Raw genomic sequence first — 21,262 nt, 5'->3', positions numbered from 1 at the left:
GAAATCCCCGAACCCCCTCAAAATTCGCATAACCTCTATCATCCCCCCCCCCGCTGGGTCCGGCACGTATAACAATAGGTCATCCGCGTATAACGATACTCGGTGTTCTTCTCCCCCTCTAATCACCCCTCTCCATTTCCTGGAGTCTCTCAACGCCATGGCCAGAGGTTCAATTGCCAACGCGAACAACAATGGAGACAGCGGGCATCCCTGTCTTGTTCCCCTATATAGTCGGAAATACTCCGACCTATGTCGACCTGTAACTACGCTTGCCGTTGGAGCCCCATAAAGAAGTCTAACCCAGCTAATAAACCCGTTCCCAAATCCAAACCTCCTTAACACTTCCCATAAATACTCCCACTCCACCCTATCAAATGCCTTCTCTGCGTCCATTGCCACCACTATCTCTGCCTCCCCCTCCACTGGGGGCATCATTATCACCCCTAATAGTCGTCGCACGTTAACATTCAGTTGTCTCCCCTTTACGAACCCTGTCTGGTCTTCGTGCACCACCCCCGGGACACAGTCCTCTATCCTCGATGCCAGTACCTTTGCCAACAATTTGGCGTCCACGTTCAATAATGAAATGGGTACCCGCACTGCAACGGATCTTTATCCCTCTTCAAAATTAACGATATCGTCGCCTCCGACATCGTCGGGGGTAGAGTCCCCCCTTTCCTGGCCTCATTGAACGTCCTCACCATCAACGGGGCCAACAAGCCCACATATTTTCTGTAATACTCCACCGGGAACCCGTCTGGTCCTGGGGCCTTCCCTGCTTGCATGCTTCCCAGTCCCTTAATAACCTCGTCCACCCCAATCGGTGCCCCCAGGCCTACCACCCCCCGCTCCTCCACTTTCGGGAACCTCAATTGGTCCAGGAACTGCCGCATCCCCTCCTCTCCCTCTGGGGGTTGAGACCTATACTGTTCCTCATAGAAGGTCTTGACCACCTCATTTATCTTTCCTGCCCTTCGCACCGTGTCTCCCCTTTCGTCTCTAATTCCTCCTATCTCCCTCGCTGCTGCCCTCTTTCGCAATTGATGAGCCAACGGGCGACTCGCCTTTTACCCATATTCATACCTCCTCCCCTGTGCCTTCCTACACAGTACCTCCGCCTTTCTGGTGGTCAGAATGTCAAATTCCGTCTGGAGTCGTTTCCTCTCCCTGTACAATTCCTCCTCCGGGGTCTCTGCAAATTCCCTATCCACCCTTAAAATCTCCCCCAGTAATCTTTCCCTTTCCTTGGCCTCTGTTTTCCTTTTGTGGGCCCCAATGGAGATCAGCTCTCCTCTGACCACCGCTTTTAGTGCTTCCCATACCACTCCCACAGGGACCTCGCTGTCGTCATTGACCTCCAGGTATCTCTCAATACACCCCCGCACTCTTGCACACACTCCCTCATCCGCCATCAGTCCCACATCTAATCGCCAGAGTGTTCTCTGCTCCCTTTCCTCTCCTAATTCCAGGTCCACCCAATGTGGGGCATGATCCGAAACCGCTATGGCTGAGTACTCAGCTTCTTCCACCCTAGAGATCAACGACCTTCCCAAAACAAAAAAATCTATCCGGGAGTACACTTTATGGACATGGGAGAAGAAGGAAAACTCCCTAGCCCTAGGTCTAAGAAATCGCCATGGATCCACTCCCCCCATTTGGTCCATAAACCCCTTAAGTACCTTGGCCGCTGCCGGCCTTCTTCCGGTCCTTGAGCTGGATCTATCTAGCCCCGGGTCCAGCACCGTATTAAAGTCCCCTCTTAAAATCAAGTTTCCTACCTCCAGGTCCGGTATAAGCCCCCAAACCAAGTTTATTCAACCGCTCCTCATTACTAATGCCCTCCATACCAGGCAACATTCTGGTACATCTCTTCTGCACCCTCGCTAAAGCCTCCACATCCTTCTGGTAGTGTAGCGACCAGAATTGAACACTATACTCCAAGTGTGGCCTAACTAAGGTTCTATACAGCTGCAACATGACTTGCCAATTCTTATACTTAATGCCCCGGCCAACGAAGGCAAGCTTGCCGTATGCCTTCTTGACTACCTTCTCCACCTGTGTTGCCCTTTTCAGTGACCTGTGGACCTGTACTCCTAGATCTCTTTGACTTTCAATACTCTTGAGGGTTCTACCATTCACTGTATATTCCCTACCTGCATTAGACCTTCCAAAATGCATTACCTCACATTTGTCCGGATTAAACTCCATCTGCCATCTCTCTGCCCAAGTCTCCAAACAATCTAAATCCTGCTGTATCCTCTTACAGTCCTCATCGCTATCCGCAATTCCACCAACCTTTGTGTCGTCTGCAAACTTACTAATCAGACCAGTTACATTTTCCTCCAAATCATTTATTTCTACTACAAAGAGCAAAGGTCCCAGCACTGATCCCTGTGGAACACCACTGGTCACAGCCCTCCAATTAGAAAAGCATCCTTCCATTGCTACTCTCTGCCTTCTATGACCTAGCCAGTTCTGTATCCACCTTGCCAGCTCACCCCTGATCCCGTGTGAGTAACTCAGTCTAACTGAACCAGCCTTGCTCTAAGCCACGTGCTGGGGTATGGTGCTGAGGTTACAACCTGTCTCATTCTGTATATGTTGGTCTGTGGAAAGAGACGGGGTGTGAGTGCCTCATCCCTTTTATAGTGAGATACCACCCCTGAGTGTCCTGACTGCTCATTGGTCGTGTATTATTCTATGTGTTCATTAGCTGCATGTTTGCATATCCTGACATCTCCCCTTTTTAAAAATCTTTTGTTGGCGTATGTGAATGTATTTACATGTGAATGAGTCTGTCTAACGTGACTGACGGAGGACAACAGAACAGAGCAAACAAAACAAACGTTCACAAGTCCAGTCTCTGAGGCTTGCGTCTGATCCTGGTCGACTGCCGGAGAGGTGGCAGAGGGGACGACGGCGCCTTGACAGGCGGGATGGAAGCCTGACTGGTGGCCTCGTGGTGCGGCGTATCAGGAGGTGGCAATTCAACATATGGAAATGGAGGAGAAAGTGGTTGCGGGCAGGCAACTTTGCGCAGTGCCCGTCGATTCCTTTGCACGATGGAGCCATCAGCCATACGTACAACAGAAGAGCGGGGCGCGGCCTGTCGAACAACGGCAGCCGGGGCAGACCACCCACCAGCCGGTATCTTAATCCTGACAGTGTCTGCCGGGGATAGCACGGCCAGATCGGTGGCATGGGCATCATAGCCCTGCTTTTGACAGTCACTGAGCTGCTGCATCATCTGCAGCACCGGGAGGTGATCCAGGTTGGGCAGGTGTATGGCTGGAAGCGTCGTCCGCAGGTTCCTGTTCATCAGGAGTTGAGCCGGCGACATGCCAGTGGACAATGGAGTCACCCTGTACGCGAGCAGTGCAAGGTGTATGTCGGAAGCAGAGTCCGCGGCCTTGCTGATGAGCTGTTTCACAATGTGCACCCCTTTCTCGACTTTTCCATTGGACTGCGGATAGTGCGGACTGGAGGTGACATGCTGGAAATTGTATGACCTTGCAAACGTGGACCATTCTCGACTGCTAAAGCACGGGCCATTGTCGCTCATGACGGTGATTGGGATGCCATGCCTGGAGAACGTCTCCTTACAGGCTTTGATGACGGTCCGAGAGGTGAGGCCCAGGAGCTTCAGCACCTCAGGGTAATTCGAGAAATAGTCGATGATCAATACGTAGTCGCGGCCATTCGCATGAAAGAGTTCGATGCCAACCTTGGGCCACGGAGAGGTCATTATGTCATGCTGTTGGAGCGTCTCCTTGCTCTGCGCTGGCTGGAACCGCTGACAGGTAGCACGGTTCAGGACCATGTTCGAGATGTCCTGGCTGATGCCGAGCCAGTAGACAGCTTGCCGGGCTCTGTGTCTGCACTTCTCGACGCGCACGTGTCCCTCATGAATCTGGCGCAGCACCAAGCTCTGGAGACTGAGCGGAATGACAATCCTGTCCAGCTTGAGGAGGATACCATCAATCACCGTCAGGTCATCCTTCACATTGTAAAATTGTGGCACTGCCCTTTCTGCCAGCCATTGGTGAGGTTGTGGATGACGCGCTGCAAGAGGGGGTCTTCGGCTGTCTCATCTGTCGCCGGAAGAGTGCTCGCACACAGCTGCACCGGCCATTCAATGTGCTGGATGATCTCCAGCGGCTCACTGGGCGAGGTGACGGAGCGGGACAATGCATCAGCGATGATGAGCTCCTTGCCAGGTGTGTATACCAAGTTGAAGTCATACCTCCTAAGTTTAAGCAGGATTCTCTGCAACCGAGGTGTCATGTCATTCAGGTCCTTGTGGATGATGTGGACCAGAGGCCTATGATCTGTCTCGACAGTGAATGTCGGCAGGCCGTAGACATAATCATGAAATTTGAGGATGCCGGTGAGAAGACCCAAGCATTCCTTCTCAATCTGAGCATATTTGGTTTCAGTGGGCGTCATTGTCCTTGATGATGTGTCATCTCGTTGAAGCAACACCGCACCGATGCCATCCTGACTCGCACCTGTGGATATCTTTGTCTCCCGGTCCGGGTGGAAGAATGCCAGGGCTGGTGCAGTGGTGAGCTTGGCTTTCAGCTCCAGCCACTCTGTCTGGTGTGCCGCCTTCCACTCAAAGGCAGTTGACTTTTTCACCAGGTTGCGTAGGGCCGTGTTGTGTGTGGCCATGTTTGGAATGAATTGCCCAGAAATTGACCGTACCAAAAAAGCGCAGCACCGCCTTTTTGTCCTCAGGGACCTTCATCGCCTCAATGGCCTTGATTTTGTCTGTGTCCGGGCGCACACCATACTGTGATATCTGGTCGCCTGGAAACTTGAGCGTCGATGTGCCAAAACAACATTTGGGCCTGTTTAACTTTAGGCCATTGACATGTACACAGCGGAATATCTTCTGGAGACGGGACACATGTTCTTCAGGGGTCGTGGACCATATGATGATGTCGTCCACGTACACACGAACCCCTTCAATGTCTTCCATCATCTGCTCCATGATACGATGGAATATCTCCGATGCCAAGATGATGCCAAATGGCATGCGATTTTAGCAGGATCTGCCAAAAAGCATGTTGAAGGTGCAGAGGCTTCTGCTGGACTCTTCCAGCTGGATTTGCCCAAATCCCTGTGATGCATCCAATTTGGTAAAGACTCGCGCGTGTGCCATCTCACTTGTGAGTTCCTCCCGCTTAGGGATGGGGTAGTATTGCCGCATGATATTCTTATTGAGATCCTTGGGATCAATGCAGATGCGCAGGTCCTCCGAAGGCTTCTTTACGCACACCATCGAGCTGACCCAGTCAGTCAGTTCGGTGACCTTGGAGATGATGCCTTTTTGCTGAAGATCCTTGAGCTGTGTGTTCAGGCGCTCTCTCAGTGGAGCAGGGACACGTCATGCTGCCTGGACCACTGGCGTGGCATCAGGTCGTAGCAGAATCTTGTATCGATACGGCAGCGTGTCCATCCCGTTGAACACATCTGGATACTGGGCGAGGATGTTGTCGATGCCGGCCTGAAGATCCACATGGGAGGATGTCGTGGTGTAAACCTGTTGAATGAGGTTCAGCTGCTTGCAGGCGTGCGCACCTAGTAGGGATGCCCTGTCCGGCTTAACAATTTCAAAGCGTAACCGTGGATGTGTGTGTCGGTTGGATACGTGCAGATGGCAGGATCCCAGTGCCGTGATGGCATTCCCGTTGTAATCCAGGAGCTTGCAGGCAGCTGGAAGAACCGTGGGGGGCTTTTTAATGCGTCTGAAGTCTGCCTGTGAGAGGAGGTTGGCAAAGGCATCTGAGTCCAGCTTGAACTGGATGGGGCAGTGCTCGCCATTCAACTCACTGCTCGCCATTCGTCCTCGGAATCCACAGCTAGGATGGATTGGACTTGCGATGTGTCTGGTGTGGTATATTCACACGTTGTAATAATGCCCACATGGTAGGCGTTGTCCAGGCATTCATCATCTGGATCCGTTGCACCGCCGGGATCAGAATCCTGTCGGCATTGTTGCACACTCCGGATGCGCCGTTGTCGGAATTGGGAGTGCTGGCTCCTGACTGGTGGTGCAGATCTGCACAGGGCTGCATAGTGGCCTGGCTGCCCGCAGTTTAAACAGTGTTTGCCTCTTGCAGGGCAGTGTTTCTTTAAATGGGCGGTGCCACAGTTCGAATACGTCATGACGTCAGTGTCCTGGCGCTCCGTGCATCGTTGCACATGCGCAGTGCGGTTCTCAGCCGTCTGCACCTGCACAGTGCGGGTTTCGGTCGCTTCGTTATCCCGTTCGCATTGCGCATGCGCCGGGCCCCGGGAAGAGCGCGCAAAATGGCCGCTTTCATCAATGTTGAGGCGCTGCATCCGGGAGGTGGCCTGCACCTCTCTGCCTCGTGGGAGGCTAGTCTATCATTTTCTGCCATTTTGTACAGGGAATAGCGATTTTTAGCGTACTCATGCACTGTGCATGTTTCAATCGCGACTGGCAGGGTCATATCCTTGATCTTCAGTAACTGCTCCCGCAGAGGATCAGAGTGAACTCCAAAAACGATTTGGTCTCTGATCATGGAGTCAGGGATATCACCGAAGTTGCAGGATTGCGCTAGCAGTCTAGGGTTAGTTAAATATGAGTTGAAGGATTCGCCTTTACCTTGCAATCGCTGCTTGAATATGTAGCGCTCGAAGATTTTGTTGGTGTCCACCTCACAGTGGCTGTCAAACTTGTCCAGGATGGTCTGAAACTTTGTCTTGTCCTGGTCTTCGGAGAAATGAAATGAGTTGAATATTTCCAAGGCGTGATCACCCGCTGTGGTGAGGAGAAGAGCTATCTTCCGTGCATCATTGAGGTCTGATGCTTCGACGTAAAGCTCAAATTTCTGCTTGAATGTCCGCCAGTTGGCACTGTGATTGCCGGAGGTCCTGAGCTGGTGAGGAGCCGGAATCTTTTCCATTGTGCCGGTACACATTCGCTGGTCGTCACGGATCTTGCTGAGTTGAACTAACTAGATTGAACAGACTCCTGGTATCATGTTGTGTTCTGTAATTTGGAATAACACAAGCTGCCACTTGATGCAGTTTTGAGTAAAAGATGCTCCAGACTTTGAAGTGAGTTCAATGTGTTTTATTGAACTATTAGCACAGTTCTCAATGAGTTCGACTCTCTGCTAATCGAAATGGAGTAACTCGGTCTAACTGAACCAGCCTTGCTCTAAGCCACGTGCTGGGATGTGATGCTGAGGATACACCCTGACTCACTCTGTAGATGTTGGTCGGTGGAAAGAGGCGAGGTGTGAGTGCCTCATCCCTTTCATAGTGAGATACCACCTCTGAGTGTCCTGACTGCTCATTGGTCGTGTCCTATTCTATGTGTTCATTAGCTGCATGTTTGCATATCACGACCGGTTGCATGCACGGACGGTCTAAACTGCTGCTGTTTGTGTTTCCCCCCCACCCCCAGGAAAAGTCTGCGCATAACCGCCGGGAGCGGGAGAAGACCGGAGGGGGAACCACCAGCCCCCTCAATGTGCCTGAGCAGTGGGCGCTGGACATTGTTTGTCGGGCCAGAGGAGCGGGAGGCTGCCGATGCTGAGGTCAGAGGTGCACCACCAAGTGAGTACCCCCTGCGTGTATGCTGCCCCTCACAGCACATGTGTGGCCACCCCACCCCCTCACCCAATCCCCCTCACACCACCCCCCTCACCCACCCCTCTCACACCCCCCCCCTCACACCACCCTCTCACCCCACTCCCCTCACCCCAACCCCTCAAAGTACCCCCCTCACACCACCCTCTCACCCCAACCCCCCTTACCGCACCCCCTCACCACCTCACGCCTCACCCCCCGTCCGTCTGTCTAACCATACATGCTGTCTTGTGTCTTGCCGGGCCAGCCGGCGATGGTCCCAGCGTCCACTGCCCCTAGCCAGGGTCAGGGCCGGTGCCCCCCAAGCACCGACGGGGAGGGCAGACGTAACAACAGCTATACAGCCGAGTCGAGCCAGGAAACCACGACCCAGGACGGAAACTCAGGAGACAGACACACAGCACACCACGACACAGGAGACCCCGGACCTCTGGTCCAATCAGGACATAGACTTTGTGCCACTGCTGTCTCCCAAACCCTCAACCATCTAGGCGACTATCACCTCAGCTGGGCTCTTTAGTGAGGAGGCTTCTGGGACACTTACTGGTGCGCACCACACAGCCGTTCCGGCACAGCAGGTGGAGGTAGGAGCAGCCGCTGGGCCGGACGGTCGGAGGGCAGTCCGGCCCCAACATCCAGCTGCCGCCTGGACGGGTCCCGGGTTCCTGGAATATCCACTCTCACCCATAGTTCCGGTGCAGTCAGAGACCCAGGGACTAGAGGAGGGGATGACGGCCGGCTTCCAGCATCTGCGGGCGCAGATGGAGGTGTCCAACCACCTGCAGGAGCAGGGAACGGTGATGGTCATGCATGCCACCCAGGCCAAAACCACACGGGTGTCGTCCGCGGTGAAAGCACTGGGGGCGAAGGTGTCGGGCATGGGTCAGGCTATGCAAGGCCTGGGGCTACCTGTGCAGGTGGGGCCGTGCCCCAGGACATGGCTGCCCACTCATAGGCAGCCATGTGCCAGAGCCAGCTGCAGATTGCAGTGGCGCTCCTCAGTGTGGCCCAGTCCCAGCAGGCCATGGCCCAGTCCCAGCAGGCCATGGTTCAGTCCCAGCAGGCCATGGCCCAGTCCCAGCAGGCCATGGCCCAGTCCCAGCAGGCCATGGCCCAGTCCCAGCAGGCCATGGCCCAGTCCCAGCAGGCCATGGCCCAGTCCCAGCAAGCCATGGCCCAGTCTCAGTAGGCCATGGCCCAGTCCCAGCAGGCCATGGCCCAGTCCCAGCAGGCCATGGCCCAGTCCCAGCAGGCCATGGCCCAGTCCCAGCAGGCCATGGCCCAGTCTCAGTAGGCCATGGCCCAGTCCCAGAAGGCCATGGCCCAGTCCCAGCAGGCCATGGCCCAGTCCCAGCGGGCCATGGCCCAGTCCCAGCAGGCCATGGCCCAGTCTCAGTAGGCCATGGCCCAGTCCCAGCAGGCCATGGCCCAGTCTCAGTAGGCCATGGCCCAGTCCCAGCAGGCCATGGCTGAGAGCATCGGCTCCATTGCCCAGGTGCTGGCCGGTGTAGCAGGGATGGCCCACCCCCTGAGCTCCATGGCCGCTAACGTTCAGACTGTGGTCGATACCAGAGCGGGCCTCCAGGACTGGCCAGGTGGTAGGGGGGGCCTTGGGGGATGGCTCCGCTCGCACCCCCATCCCATAGAGAGGCACACGGGCCATCGGGCACCTCGAGGGAGGAGGGTGTGCTGGGGCCCATGCCGGTGAATCCTGCAGGGGAGTTGCTGGAACAGCTGGAGGCTGGATTATGGGAGGAAGCCTTGAGGAGGGTGAATGGGTCCTATGCGTGTGCCACTCTGAGTATCATTCAATTTATTGTTCAATTAAGTCCATAGAGCGCATATGACGGTGTCCGGAATGAGTAGGTTCTTTGAGGGGGTGGAGGATAGGTACGGTGTGTGTTGGGGCCCGCGAATCTTGTTCACATATTTTGGGCCTGTCTGAAGCTGCAGGGATTTTAGCGGGGGTTCGCTGACGGGATGGCAGAGGTACTGAGGTGAAGGGGGTTCCGAGTCCAGAGTTGGCAAAGTTTGGAGTGTCAGATGACCCGGGAGTCCAGGGGGGGGGGGGGGGGGGGGATCGAGAGGCTGACGTCCTGGTCTTTGCCCCTCTGGTAGCCCGGAGACGGATCTTGTTCCGTGGAGGGACACGGAGCCTCCGAAACCAGAGGTATGGGTGAGCGACCTCACGGATTTCCTTAGATTGGAGAACATTAAATTCGCCTTAAGGGGGTCGATGGAAGGGTTCACCCGGAGATGGAAATCATTCATTGACTTCTTCCAGGACAGTTAAGTTAGCAGGGGGACAGGGGAATGGGGGGTGGGGGGTATTAGGGTTAACTGAAAAAGTGGAGGCAGAGAGGGTGGGGGGTATGGGAGGGAGGGTGGGGTGCGGTTGTCGGCTATTTATTGAGTTGTGCTTTGACCTCCTGCTTGTTACCTGTTGGTTATCTTTTTTCCTCCAGGTTGTGGTTTGTTTGATGTTTATTTATCAATGCCTTAATGAACATATATTTTTTAAAGTTTGACTGCACCAATTTAACTGTCTCAATGCAGTTTGAGGAAGTTCTGTTTCATTCGGGCAGCACGGTAACACAGTGGTTAGTAACAATTGCTTCACAGCTCCAGGGTCCCAGGTCCCGGCTTGGGTCACTATCTGTGCGGAGTCTGCACGTTCTCCCCGTGTGTGCGTGGGTTTCCTCCGGGTGCTCCGGTTTCCTCCCACAGTCCAAAGATGTGCAGGTTAGGTGGATTGGGAATGCTAATTTGCCCTTTGTGTCCAAAATTGCCCTTAGTGTTGGTTGGGGTCACTGGGTTAATGGGTTATGGGGTTATGGGGTTATGGGGATAGGGTGGAGGTGTGGGCTTGGGTAGGGTGCTCTTTCCAAGAGCCGGTGCAGACTCGATGTGCCGAATGGCCTCCTTCTGCACTGTAACTTTGTGATTGTATGATTTCTCTGATTCCAGTGAGACACATTTGTGCAGATGAGAATTTCTTTTTTTTTTCTTAATCTTCGTGTACCCAATTCTTTTTTTCCAATTAAGGGGCAATATAGTGTGGCCAATCCACCTAACCTGCACATCATTGGGTTGTGGGGATGAAACCCACACAGACACAGGGAGAACGTGCAAACTCCACACGGACAGTAACCCGGGGCCGGGATTGAACCCGGGTCCTCGGTGCCATAGGCAGCAGTGCTAACCACTGTGCCACCGTGCCACCCCTAGATGAGAATTTTGAATGAATAATTAATTGCAACACTTCACGAGCCTGACACACAAAGTGCTCACCTTTATGGCTCTCAAGGATGTTCACAAGTAAGTTGACCTCTTCAGCAATCTTGTCTTCAATGGATTTTTTGCCCATCCCAAAGTCACGGAGTTTTGATATCACAAACCTTCGTGTGTCCTGCCATCGCTTCCCGTCACTGAATATAATACCTAGAAGTGGCACAACAGCAGCTGATCAAATATTGCATAGAATGGGAGCGTATGTAAATGGAAATAATTTTCATTCATATAATAATAATAATCTTACTGTCACAAGTAGGCTTACATAGATTTTCATAGAATTTATAGTGCAGAAGGAGGCCATTCGGCCCATCGAGTCTGCACCGGCTCTTGGAAAGAGCACCCTACCCAAGGTCAACACCGCCACCCTATCCCCATAACCCAGTAACCCCACCCAACACTAAGGGCAATTTTGGACACTAAGGGCAATTTATCATGGCCAATCCACCTAACCTGCACATCTTTGGATTGTGGGAGGAAACCGGAGCACCCGGAGGAAACCCACGCACACACGGGGAGGATGTGCAGACTCCGCACAGACAGTGACCCAAGCTTTACGTTTATACTGCAATGAAGTTACTGTGAAAAGCTCCCAGTCACCACATTCCGGCACCTGTTCAGGTACACTGAGGGAGAATTCAGAATGTCAAAATGATCTAGTGGCGGGGTAACACCTTGAGTGGGAGGGAGTCTGTGCCCCCATGTCGTGGAACACCCTCTCCGCATCCTTTCCCACCTTTTAACCAGTTATGTTAAGAACAACGGCCTTCTCTTCACTCCCCTCCCCCATCATTATTCAATGGTCACTGGAGGCAGTTTGAATTGGCCTTAATTGGACAATAATTATCCAATTACAGGCCTCAATAGGTCGTGTGTCAGGCACGTGAAGTGTGGCAATTAATTATTATTCGAAATTCTCATCTAGGGGTGGCACAGTGGCACAGTGGTTAGCACTGCTGCCTATGGCACCGAAGACCCGGGTTCAATCCCGGCCCCGGGTTACTGTCCGTGTGGAGTTTGCACGTTCTCCCCGTGTCTGTGTGGGTTTCACCCCCACAACCCAATGATGTGCAGGTTAGGTGGATTGGCCACACTATATTGGCACGCTAGGAGGTGCCTCATCCACACCTCCTGTATTATGAAGACCAGGTAGGGGTGCGCAGGAAGGTGCTGGGATACCCACCTGGCAAATTTTAGGTTACCCTTCCATCCGCTACCCCCCCCCCTCCCCCCAGCTAAATCCTTGGGGTGAGGGTGGGGACAGGGCCTGCGGTGGGGACAGTAACATCCGGCCCTTGGCTACTAACGAGCTGAGAGAGAAGGCGGTCAAAGAGCCATAGCTCAATTCCGCAGTCTTCCATCCCACTTTGATATCTGCGATGCGACAAACTGATTGAGCCGAGGAAACAATGCAAGAAAAACACAGGTTCAAATGTTTATGTTACAGTTTGTGGTAATATGTTGTTATTCTTTGCCTTGTGGTCCAGAATGGTCTGATGAGTTGATGATAAAGAAACCCCCAATCCTTACATTGAAGCAAAACTAATTTACTGAATAACGATTAATCAAATAAAGTTCACACACACTACTGAGCTATAACTACTAATAAAGTAAGGTTGAATCTGTTAAACAGTAATCTATAATCTCGTATTAACTAATGATGACCTCGTGTTAACTCTCTCTCTGATCTAAACTACTCCTCGTGCTGTGATCAATACTTCTCCTTTGCTAACATTCCCTGTGGTCTGATATTTATTCTGGGAGCTGGTGGTGCCCTCTAGTGTTGAATTACACTGAGATGTAATAATTAATCCTTCACAGGCGTACCGATATACATATCATGACACAAATGTCAATTACCACGTCGGAACGAATATTCGTCAAAGATCGGAATGTGTGGCCTCCCGGCGAATTGATCAGCATGGTCCACAAGAGCATCCTTCACCGTGTCATAGCCCGCCAGCACCACTGCCTTCTGTGCCCCAATCGCCACTGAAAATACACTTCCGTATTTCTCTGAGAGCTAAAGGAGAGAGAGAGCTTTAATTAGGTTGAATTGTCCTTTCTCGTGAGCGACAGTGAAGAACGAGTCATGGGAAAAACAGAGAGGAAACGAACAACTGATTGAGCCTCAAAGCCCAGCTCCTCAATCTGGGGAAAGATAACGCCTCAGAATCATCGTCGATTCATAACCATCATAACCCGGGATCGCCCCAATAAACATTGAATTTCAGTTGTGATCAAACAGCCTCCTGGGCCATTGGAGGCCCTCGGGTGGTTGGGCTCTGGGCAGGGTGGTACCCTGGCACTCCCGCTGCCACTCGGGCACCTGGGGCACTGGCTTTGCCACCCAGGGTGTCTGGGTGGCACTGCCAAGCTGGCAGGGGCAATATCAGGATGCCAGGCTGGCAGTGCCAAGGTCCCCAGGCGACAGGTTGCCAGGTATCAGGTCTGGGGTGTCCTGCCTTTGAAAGGTGGGATGAGGGGTCCCGAGGACTCCCTGAGAGATGCGTTGGGGTACTGGGGGGTAATGAGGCTGCAGTGGGGAGTATGGGGGGGGTGGTTAAGAGTTCGGAGCGGCATTTAAAACTGGCTCCCTGAACTCTTCCTGCACTGATGAGCTGAGCTGGTCAGTACAGGGAGTGAGGTAAGTGTGGCCTCGGCAGGCCATTCCTCGTTGAGGGTAAAACAACCGTCTAGTTTGAAAATGGGGTTGTTCTCGACGCTGCAGACGCCAAGAAACACCCTGCTGTATGTTCCCAAAACAAGCCTCTGTTTTCTGGGCATTAAGTCGCACCCTCCATCTCCTCAACCTCCTTAATATCACAAATCAGCTCCGGTGCACCGATAATCCTTGTAAACCGACTGGAATTTGTTTTTTGACGGATGGATCAGTCACCAAGCAAGCCAAACAATTTTGCTGGGTGACAGGTCCTGTTAACGCCCAGACTCCAACATACTGGAGAGGCAGTGGAGTAGTGGCATTGTCACTGGATGAGTAATCCAGAGACCCAGGGTAATGTTCCGGGGACCTGGGTTCTAATCCCACCACCACTAGATTTGAATTCTATAAAAATCCGGAATTAAAAGTCCAATGATGACCGTGAGTTGCTTTTCGTGAAAAACCTTTAGGGAAGGAAATCTGCTGTCCTTACCCAATCTGGCCTGCACATGACCCCAGATTCACACAGCAATGTGGCTGACACTTAGCTGCCCCTCTGAAATAGCTGAACAAGCCACTCAGTTCAAGGTCAGTTACGAATGGGCAACAAATGCTGGCCCAGGAAGTGACGTTCGCTTTCGAATTCAGTGGAACCAACCAACAAACCCCTTGGTTCTCCGGGAATATTTACTGAGAGGCCCTTTTCCCATTCCTGATGCACTCTGGCCTTTTGAAGGGCAGGGGAGTTATCCCCTGGTGTCCCGCTCAATTTTTATCTCTCAATCAACATCACATAAATCAGATTATCAGATTATCACAGTGCTGCCAGTGGGATCTTTCTGTGCAAATTGGCGGCTAGATTTCCTACAACAGTGACAGAATACACTTCATTGGCTGTGGAGCACTTAGAGAGTGGCCGTGAAAAACACTATCAATGCAACCTTCCTTCTTTCACTCTTTCAGAGGCAGGTTTAGCACACTGGGCTAAATAGCTAGCTTTTAAAGCAGACCAAGGCAGGCCAGCAGCATGGTTCAATTCCCGTACCAGCCTCCCCGAACAGGCGCCGGAATGTGGTGACTAGGGGCTTGTCACAGTAACTTCATTTGAAGCCCATTCGTGACAATAAGCGATTTTCATTTCAATTCATCTCTGTCTCCTCAATGTAATTAATTATCGACATAACTCAGAAAAATTCAGGACGCTTTAATGTTACTATCACTTGTTAGGAGCCTTCTCCCCTTGGTGTAATTAATTGGCTGAACACTGTGCTACCGTGCTGCAGGACAGCACAGAAGCACAGTGGTTAGCACAGTTGCTCCACAGCTCCAGGATCCCAGGTTCGATTCCCCGCTGGGTCACTGTGCGAAGTCTGCAAGTTCTCCCCTTGTCTGCGTGGGTTTCCTCCAGGTGCTCCGGTTTCCTCCCACAGTCCAAAGATGTGCAGGTTAGGTGAATTGGCCATAATAAATTGCGTGGGCGCACTGCCGGCAAAGCAGAGGATCTCGCCGACAGAGAATCCCGCAGGTGATATTTTTTGACCAAGTAATTTTTACACGTGTCGTTGATTAAAGTAAATGTTCACTAGCACACTTGCCTTGCCCAACTCCTTGTGAAGTGACATTATTTTGCAATTTTCTTTCTCCTCCCATTTGGTTCAGTCACAGTCCAATTAGGAACCAGACATCACACCCTCAGAATTTCAGATCACCGACTCACAGAATCTCAGATCACAGGCTCAGAGAATCTCAGATCACAGACTCAGAGAACCTCAGATCACAGGCTCACAGATCACAAAATCTCAGATCACAGATAACAGACTACCGGATCACTGATCAGGAACCACAGATTCACAGATCAGAGACTCTCAGATCACTGACTCACAGATCACAAAGTCTCAGATCAGAAAAAGAGACTCACAGATCACAGAGTCACAGATCAGAGACTCTCAGATCGCAGGTCATAAAATTTCAGATCACAAATAACAGACTCTCTGATCACAATTCACAGATAATAGACTCTCTGATGAGAGACTCTCAGATCACAAAATCTCAGACCACAAAATCTCAGATCGCAGACAGCAGACTTAGATCACAGAATTTCAGATGAGAGATCACAGATTCACAGATCACAGATTCAGAACCCCAGTTCACGGATCCAGAATCACAGACTTACAAGTCAGAGATGCACGTATCCAGACTCTCAGATCACAGGCTCTCTGATCACAGCCTCTCAGATCAGATTCTCTCTGATCACAGACTCTCTGATCACAGCCTCTCAGATCAGATTCTCTCTGATCAGAGCCTCTCAGATCAGATTCTCTCTGATCACAGACTCTCATATCTCAGACTCTCTGATCACAGACTCTCACATTAAAGGCACTCAGATCAAAGACTCTCAAATCACAGATTCTCAGATCATATGCTCTCAAATTGCAGTCCCTCAGACTACAGTGTCTCAGATTGCAGACTCTCAGATTACAGGCCACACACTTAAAAATCATCAAAGATGTGCTTCATCTCAAGGTCTGTCCTCTTCTTATTTCAGAGCCCACACCCCCCCCCACCCCCCGCCCCCCATATCCCTTCCCCAACCCCTCCACCCCCAGCACATCTCCTTGGGATGTGTAACTGGTAAATCACCGCTGCCCCGCAGTCCTCAGGGAAAGATTCTCACTAACCTGCATGAGAGACCAGTGCAGCCTCTTGAGGTCCAGTTGGTGCAGGTTGCCGATCAGGGGTAGGGGACTGGGTCCGGGAGGGTGGTTGTCTCCCACTCCGCCCTTACGTCGTACGAGGGAAACCAGCAGGACAAGGAGCAGTGTCAAGGCCAGTAGGCCCAATGTGTAGTCTGTGGGGCAGATACTGGAGGCAGACATCATATGCAAACCAGGAACAAGGAAATTAGAATCCTGCTCTGAACTGGTCTTGTCTACTTTAAAATGGAACGCCAGTAAAACCTAGAAATAAGAATACTGCTTTCTGGGGAACCACAGAATGGAGGCCACTTGTGTCCTTATCTTATCATCTGGGATGGTCCTTCAGTCCTTTCCCCCTTCTTAATGGGTTCCAAGAATCCGCCTCAAATTCATTCGTCGTCGAGCAGAGGGATTTTAGTCCACACCTTCCCTGTCCAGACAGTTATACTTTAACTGAACAGATTGTTGCACAGGACTCTGACCTTACAGTTTACGATACTTGATAGCGTTTGACCTTGAACAGGGAAACCGTGACGTGCTGGACTGCGTTCCCCTGGGAGTGAGGCTGTGAGGCCTAGCAGAGTCCATTCAGACAGAGAGAAATAGAGAATATGTTTTGTCCAGACCCACAATTTAGACTGGATTTGAAGCTGCAGGTCTGCTCTTTTTCTGTCGCTGCACCTCAGAATGGCAAAGTTCCTGGTTCAAGTCCCACTCGCACACAAAATTCTTCAGTGCCTTACTAAGGGAGGGCTGCACTGTCAGCAAGGCCGGGCAGGATTCTCCTTTAGCTGCCGGTGAAATCGGGGCGTACGATCAGGCGGAGAATAGCTCCCGACACCGAAATCGCGGCCAGTGCTGGTTTGCCGCCGAATCACGATGCCGCTCCTCTAAAATGGCGTCAATGCGATGCACAATACGTGTCGTTGCAACACCGGTTGTATATCATTAGTGGGCCCACCTGCGATTCTCCACCTCCGATGGGCTGGGTTCCCGAAGAAATTATGAACCTGGTGTGGTGGCTGCTCTGAGAGAGAGAGAGGGGGTGTACAGTCAGTGTCCAACACCACCAAAGTTCGCCGACAGCCATGCCACTGGCCAGGGGCCTTCTGCCAGGGCTGGAGAGAGTACTGGGGTTGGCCAGGAGGTAGCTGTGGGGTCGGGGTGGATGGGTACGCTACACCATTACCACAGTCAGCAAGGCAGCCATGCAGCTGTACATGCTGCTGACAGCCCGCTTTAAACCTGGTGCCCTGGGTCATTTAGCTGACCCTCCCCCAGGGCACTCCCCTGGGTATCCACTGCCCCCAGCCAACCCATCAGCTTTATGGGCATGTTCCAATACAACCTGCCCCATCTTTTCAGCCCCGATCAGTGTGCGTCTGGGGTGTGTATTGTGTAGCCATCTGGGATGGCCACTTACAAGGGGAAACATGGCCACTTACAAAGGGAAACATGGCCACTTGCAAAGAATCACGGGAAATATGGCCAATGCAATATCCAGACAAACTCAGAGCTTAAGTGTATATTGGCCACTAGATAACCAGACACTATCGAAACCCCCAGCCAATTTGCATTCCAATGGCCCAATTCCGCAAAACAAAAGACTTGTACTGAGGTATCAGATACAGATCCAGACTCATCGGCGCCACTCCCTTCACCCAGGAAGCCCAAACAGCCAAGGTCAATGACCGCTCAGGACACACCCAGCCTTCAAGGCACCCGCCCCTTTATTGGCTAAGATCGAGGCCAATAATCGAGGCCTGCCAAATTCTTGGCTCCAAAGCTAAGGGCTGCCCAAAAGAGCGCAAAACCCCCGAAGGATAAAAAGAGACACTGCCATGTGTTCAGTCTCTCTTGGCCCCGGCTTACGTCTAAAACCAATTGCAGCACCACGACCAGAAGCAAGTTCAAGACCAACGATCGCTACAAGATGGATGAGCCCAGCAGAAGCAAAGTCACTTCTCCAGACCCAGCCACGCAAGATCTGAACAAAGGCCTTGTTCCTCTGCATAAAGCCGGGTGCCTGAAGTTAAGTACAGGTTGTTGTAGTGTTAGGTGTAATTTAGCTTGTAGTGTTTTATTTTGCTTGTCGAAGTAATTCTTGTGTGTAAATAAACTATCATTGAACTTGAGCTAGCTAACTGGTTGTTTGGTCTTTGATCGATATCCGGTAAAGCCTTGTGGTGGTATCATTTGATACCTGGTGACTCTGAAAAGCAGTATCTTCATTAAAAATATCAGTATCCAGTTAAAAAGAGCGACATTATTGGTGATTCCGGTGGGAATTGGCAACATTATTGGCGACTCTGGTGGGACTCGACCTAGAAGTGATTTTGTTACTCCGCGAGAACCCACAAAACGTTGAATTAGAAATGCAATTGGGAAAAGTGAAAGAAACCACGTGTGAGGCCTGTATCGATCAAATCTCCAAGATTCGGAAGTGTGTATTAACTTGCATGCGTACAAAGGTAACCTCGTTAGATTTTGTTGCGTAAAACTATCGGGAGTATTGTGAACCGGAAAATAGCTTAGGCCATACCCGCTGTTCGAATCGGTGCCTTATTCCCCCTGTCCCAAATTTACGCTAGAGAAACAGGGATTACGGTAGGAGAAGAGATACTAGTAGCAATGGCAGCAAAGGCAATGGAACGCCTAATGAACCCGCAGGAATCCAAGGTCGCAGCGACCAGTGGAGCAGAGCAGTGCTCCATATGGGAAGAGGAATTGAGAAACTATTTAAAGGAGAAAGGATGTCCCCTTTGGTCCAAGTTTTGTTCAAATGAAGAGTCAAGTCCAGGAAGCATAGGACAAACCTGGTGGGATAACCTAACCGAGATACATAAAAAGAATGTATGAAAAGTTCATGAGCCGATGGCAATCGTGTCCTGTCTGGCACAATTGCGGGGCACAGAGGAGGTTGTGAGGACGCTCCGCAGACAACTTGTAGAGAAAGAGGAGAAGGGTGAGGGAAATTTTAATAAATGTGAGAAAGTTAACGAGCAACTCCAAGAGCAGCTAGCAGCTAAAGACAAGGAGATGGCTGATGTCAAACGGGCACACCAATCTTGTATAGTTCAACTAAGCAGCTTTCAGACATAATACGATAAGGCCTACCAAGATACACAACGCGCAGTTTTGGCAAGAGAAGAGACGGAACAATAGGCAGAACAGTTAAAGAAACAATGCACAGATTTGAAGGCAGCTTTACGAGCACTCCATAGTTCCACAACGGAACAAAGGCAGAGTTCACGCCAAATGTAGGCAACAAATAGCCAGGTTACAGTCACTGCTCTCAGTGCATAGCGGATTCAGAGACACCTTTGGACCCAATTTAGATCAGGAAAATGGTCCCGATTGGCAGGAACTCAATGAAACTGCCCATAGATATATAGAAGACACTGAGAATCAGAATAGAGCCCCCCAGGCCCCGAAAAGGAAAGCACCCGCACCACCGACTGAACAGGCAGCACACAACCCCATAAATCCAGTCCCCGCGCAGTGCAAGTCATTGATTGATGATGAGCCCGATTTCGTGTACACCACCCCACTAACCATCACACAATTGAGAGATGCCTGCGCCAAAATTGAACCATTCCAACCCATGTTGCCAATTTGCACCGGAGACGCCAATAATGTTGCTCTTTTAATGAGTGGAATACTATCCCACCAGCGTCACCAATAATGGTGCCAAGTCTGGGGTATCTACTTTAGTCAGATATTAGTCTGACCGTTATTAATGAGGATATTGCTTTCAGAGTCGCCAGGTATCAAATGATACCACCACAAGGTTCAACCGGATATTGATCAAAGACCCAACAACCAGTCAGTTAGTTCAAGTTCAATAATAGTTTATTTAAACACAAGATTAACTCACACATGCAACATAAAAACACTAGAAGCTAAATTATACCTAACACTACAACAACCTGTACTTAACTGCAGGCACCCGGCTTTGGCAGAGGAACAAGGCCTTTGTTCGGATCTGGAGTGGCTGGGTCTGGAGAAGTAACTTCGGTTCTGCTGGGCTCATTCGTCTGGTCGCGATCGTTGATCTTGAACTTGTTTCTGGTCGTGGTGCTGCGGTTGGCGTCAGGTATAGGCTGGGCCAAAGAGTGTAGAAGCCAGGTATTTCGAATACAACTAGTATAGGTAAAAGATAGCTGTTTAAGTACTCATTTTAAAAATGAGAATTTCAGCACACATAAATTCAGGACTTTAATATGATACATGAAACAGCATAAAATTCCATTATCGATTATAACAGCACAGTTGCAAGACAATTTGACACTGCTTGTGCTAATTGTCAAGGACAAGGACTGAGTTCCATGGCAACGAGGTGGCAAGAGTCCAATGCAGTTTGTAAGAGCATTGAATCATATATATTTTACTCAATCTTTCTCGATATGAAGTCTCAATTGTTACATTAGCCAAGCCAGCTTACAACCAGTCTATTGCTGGTAAAGATTAGCAGAATATCACATTCCATAACATGTAGACATGAAACAATTAAAAAGCTGATGTTGCACATTGAAGATGGACGGCTTGCCATCAAATCAAATGTGTTTGAGTCTACCCCAAACCAATTAGGATTATATTGGGGTGTGATTAGATGACTTAAGACAGATATGAAAGTGTATAACTGAAAAGTTTCCGCTCGCCATTTTAGTGTTGTCTTTCTGTTAGTTGGTGTTGTCTTTGGGGTGTTGTGCTGTGTTGTCTGTCCTTAATTTCTGTTTTTGTGTTGTGTCGTCTATCTGTTAGTTTAGTTAGTTTTGTCCTTAATAGTCTTTCTGTTAGTTTAAGAGATGTCTTTTGGGGGTTCTGTCAGTCTGTTAGTCTGTGTCAGTGATGTAATGCACTTTTGACTTTGAGCTTGAGTTTAGCTGAAGATTAGCTCTCTCTCTCTCTCTCTTCATGTTTCATTGCCAGACTTTGACCTTTTAAAAGTTACTTTCGAGCTGTATGCCTAAGCAAAAAAAGATAA

At 50.8% G+C, this 21,262-nt stretch overlaps 1 protein-coding gene across 1 annotated transcript in view; it reads right to left on the bottom strand.

The window, feature by feature from the left end:
- The window catches only part of LOC140390280 (cytochrome P450 2K1-like), a 53,079-nt gene extending 36,335 nt beyond the window's left edge, over window positions 1–16,744 (bottom strand). The window contains exons 1-3 of the mRNA XM_072475303.1: window positions 16,258–16,744; window positions 12,778–12,940; window positions 10,918–11,067 (exon numbers count right to left, since the gene is read on the bottom strand). Of these exons, the coding sequence (XP_072331404.1) occupies window positions 10,918–11,067; window positions 12,778–12,940; window positions 16,258–16,458 (514 nt within the window). The 5' untranslated portion in view covers window positions 16,459–16,744. The remainder of the gene's footprint in view (window positions 1–10,917; window positions 11,068–12,777; window positions 12,941–16,257) is intronic.
- Between the last annotated feature and the right edge of the window lie 4,518 nt (window positions 16,745–21,262).

This window comes from Scyliorhinus torazame, chromosome 14 (genome assembly GCF_047496885.1).
Source record: "Scyliorhinus torazame isolate Kashiwa2021f chromosome 14, sScyTor2.1, whole genome shotgun sequence".
NCBI lineage: Eukaryota > Metazoa > Chordata > Chondrichthyes > Carcharhiniformes > Scyliorhinidae > Scyliorhinus > Scyliorhinus torazame.
This window is presented reverse-complemented; position numbering and strand designations above follow the sequence as displayed.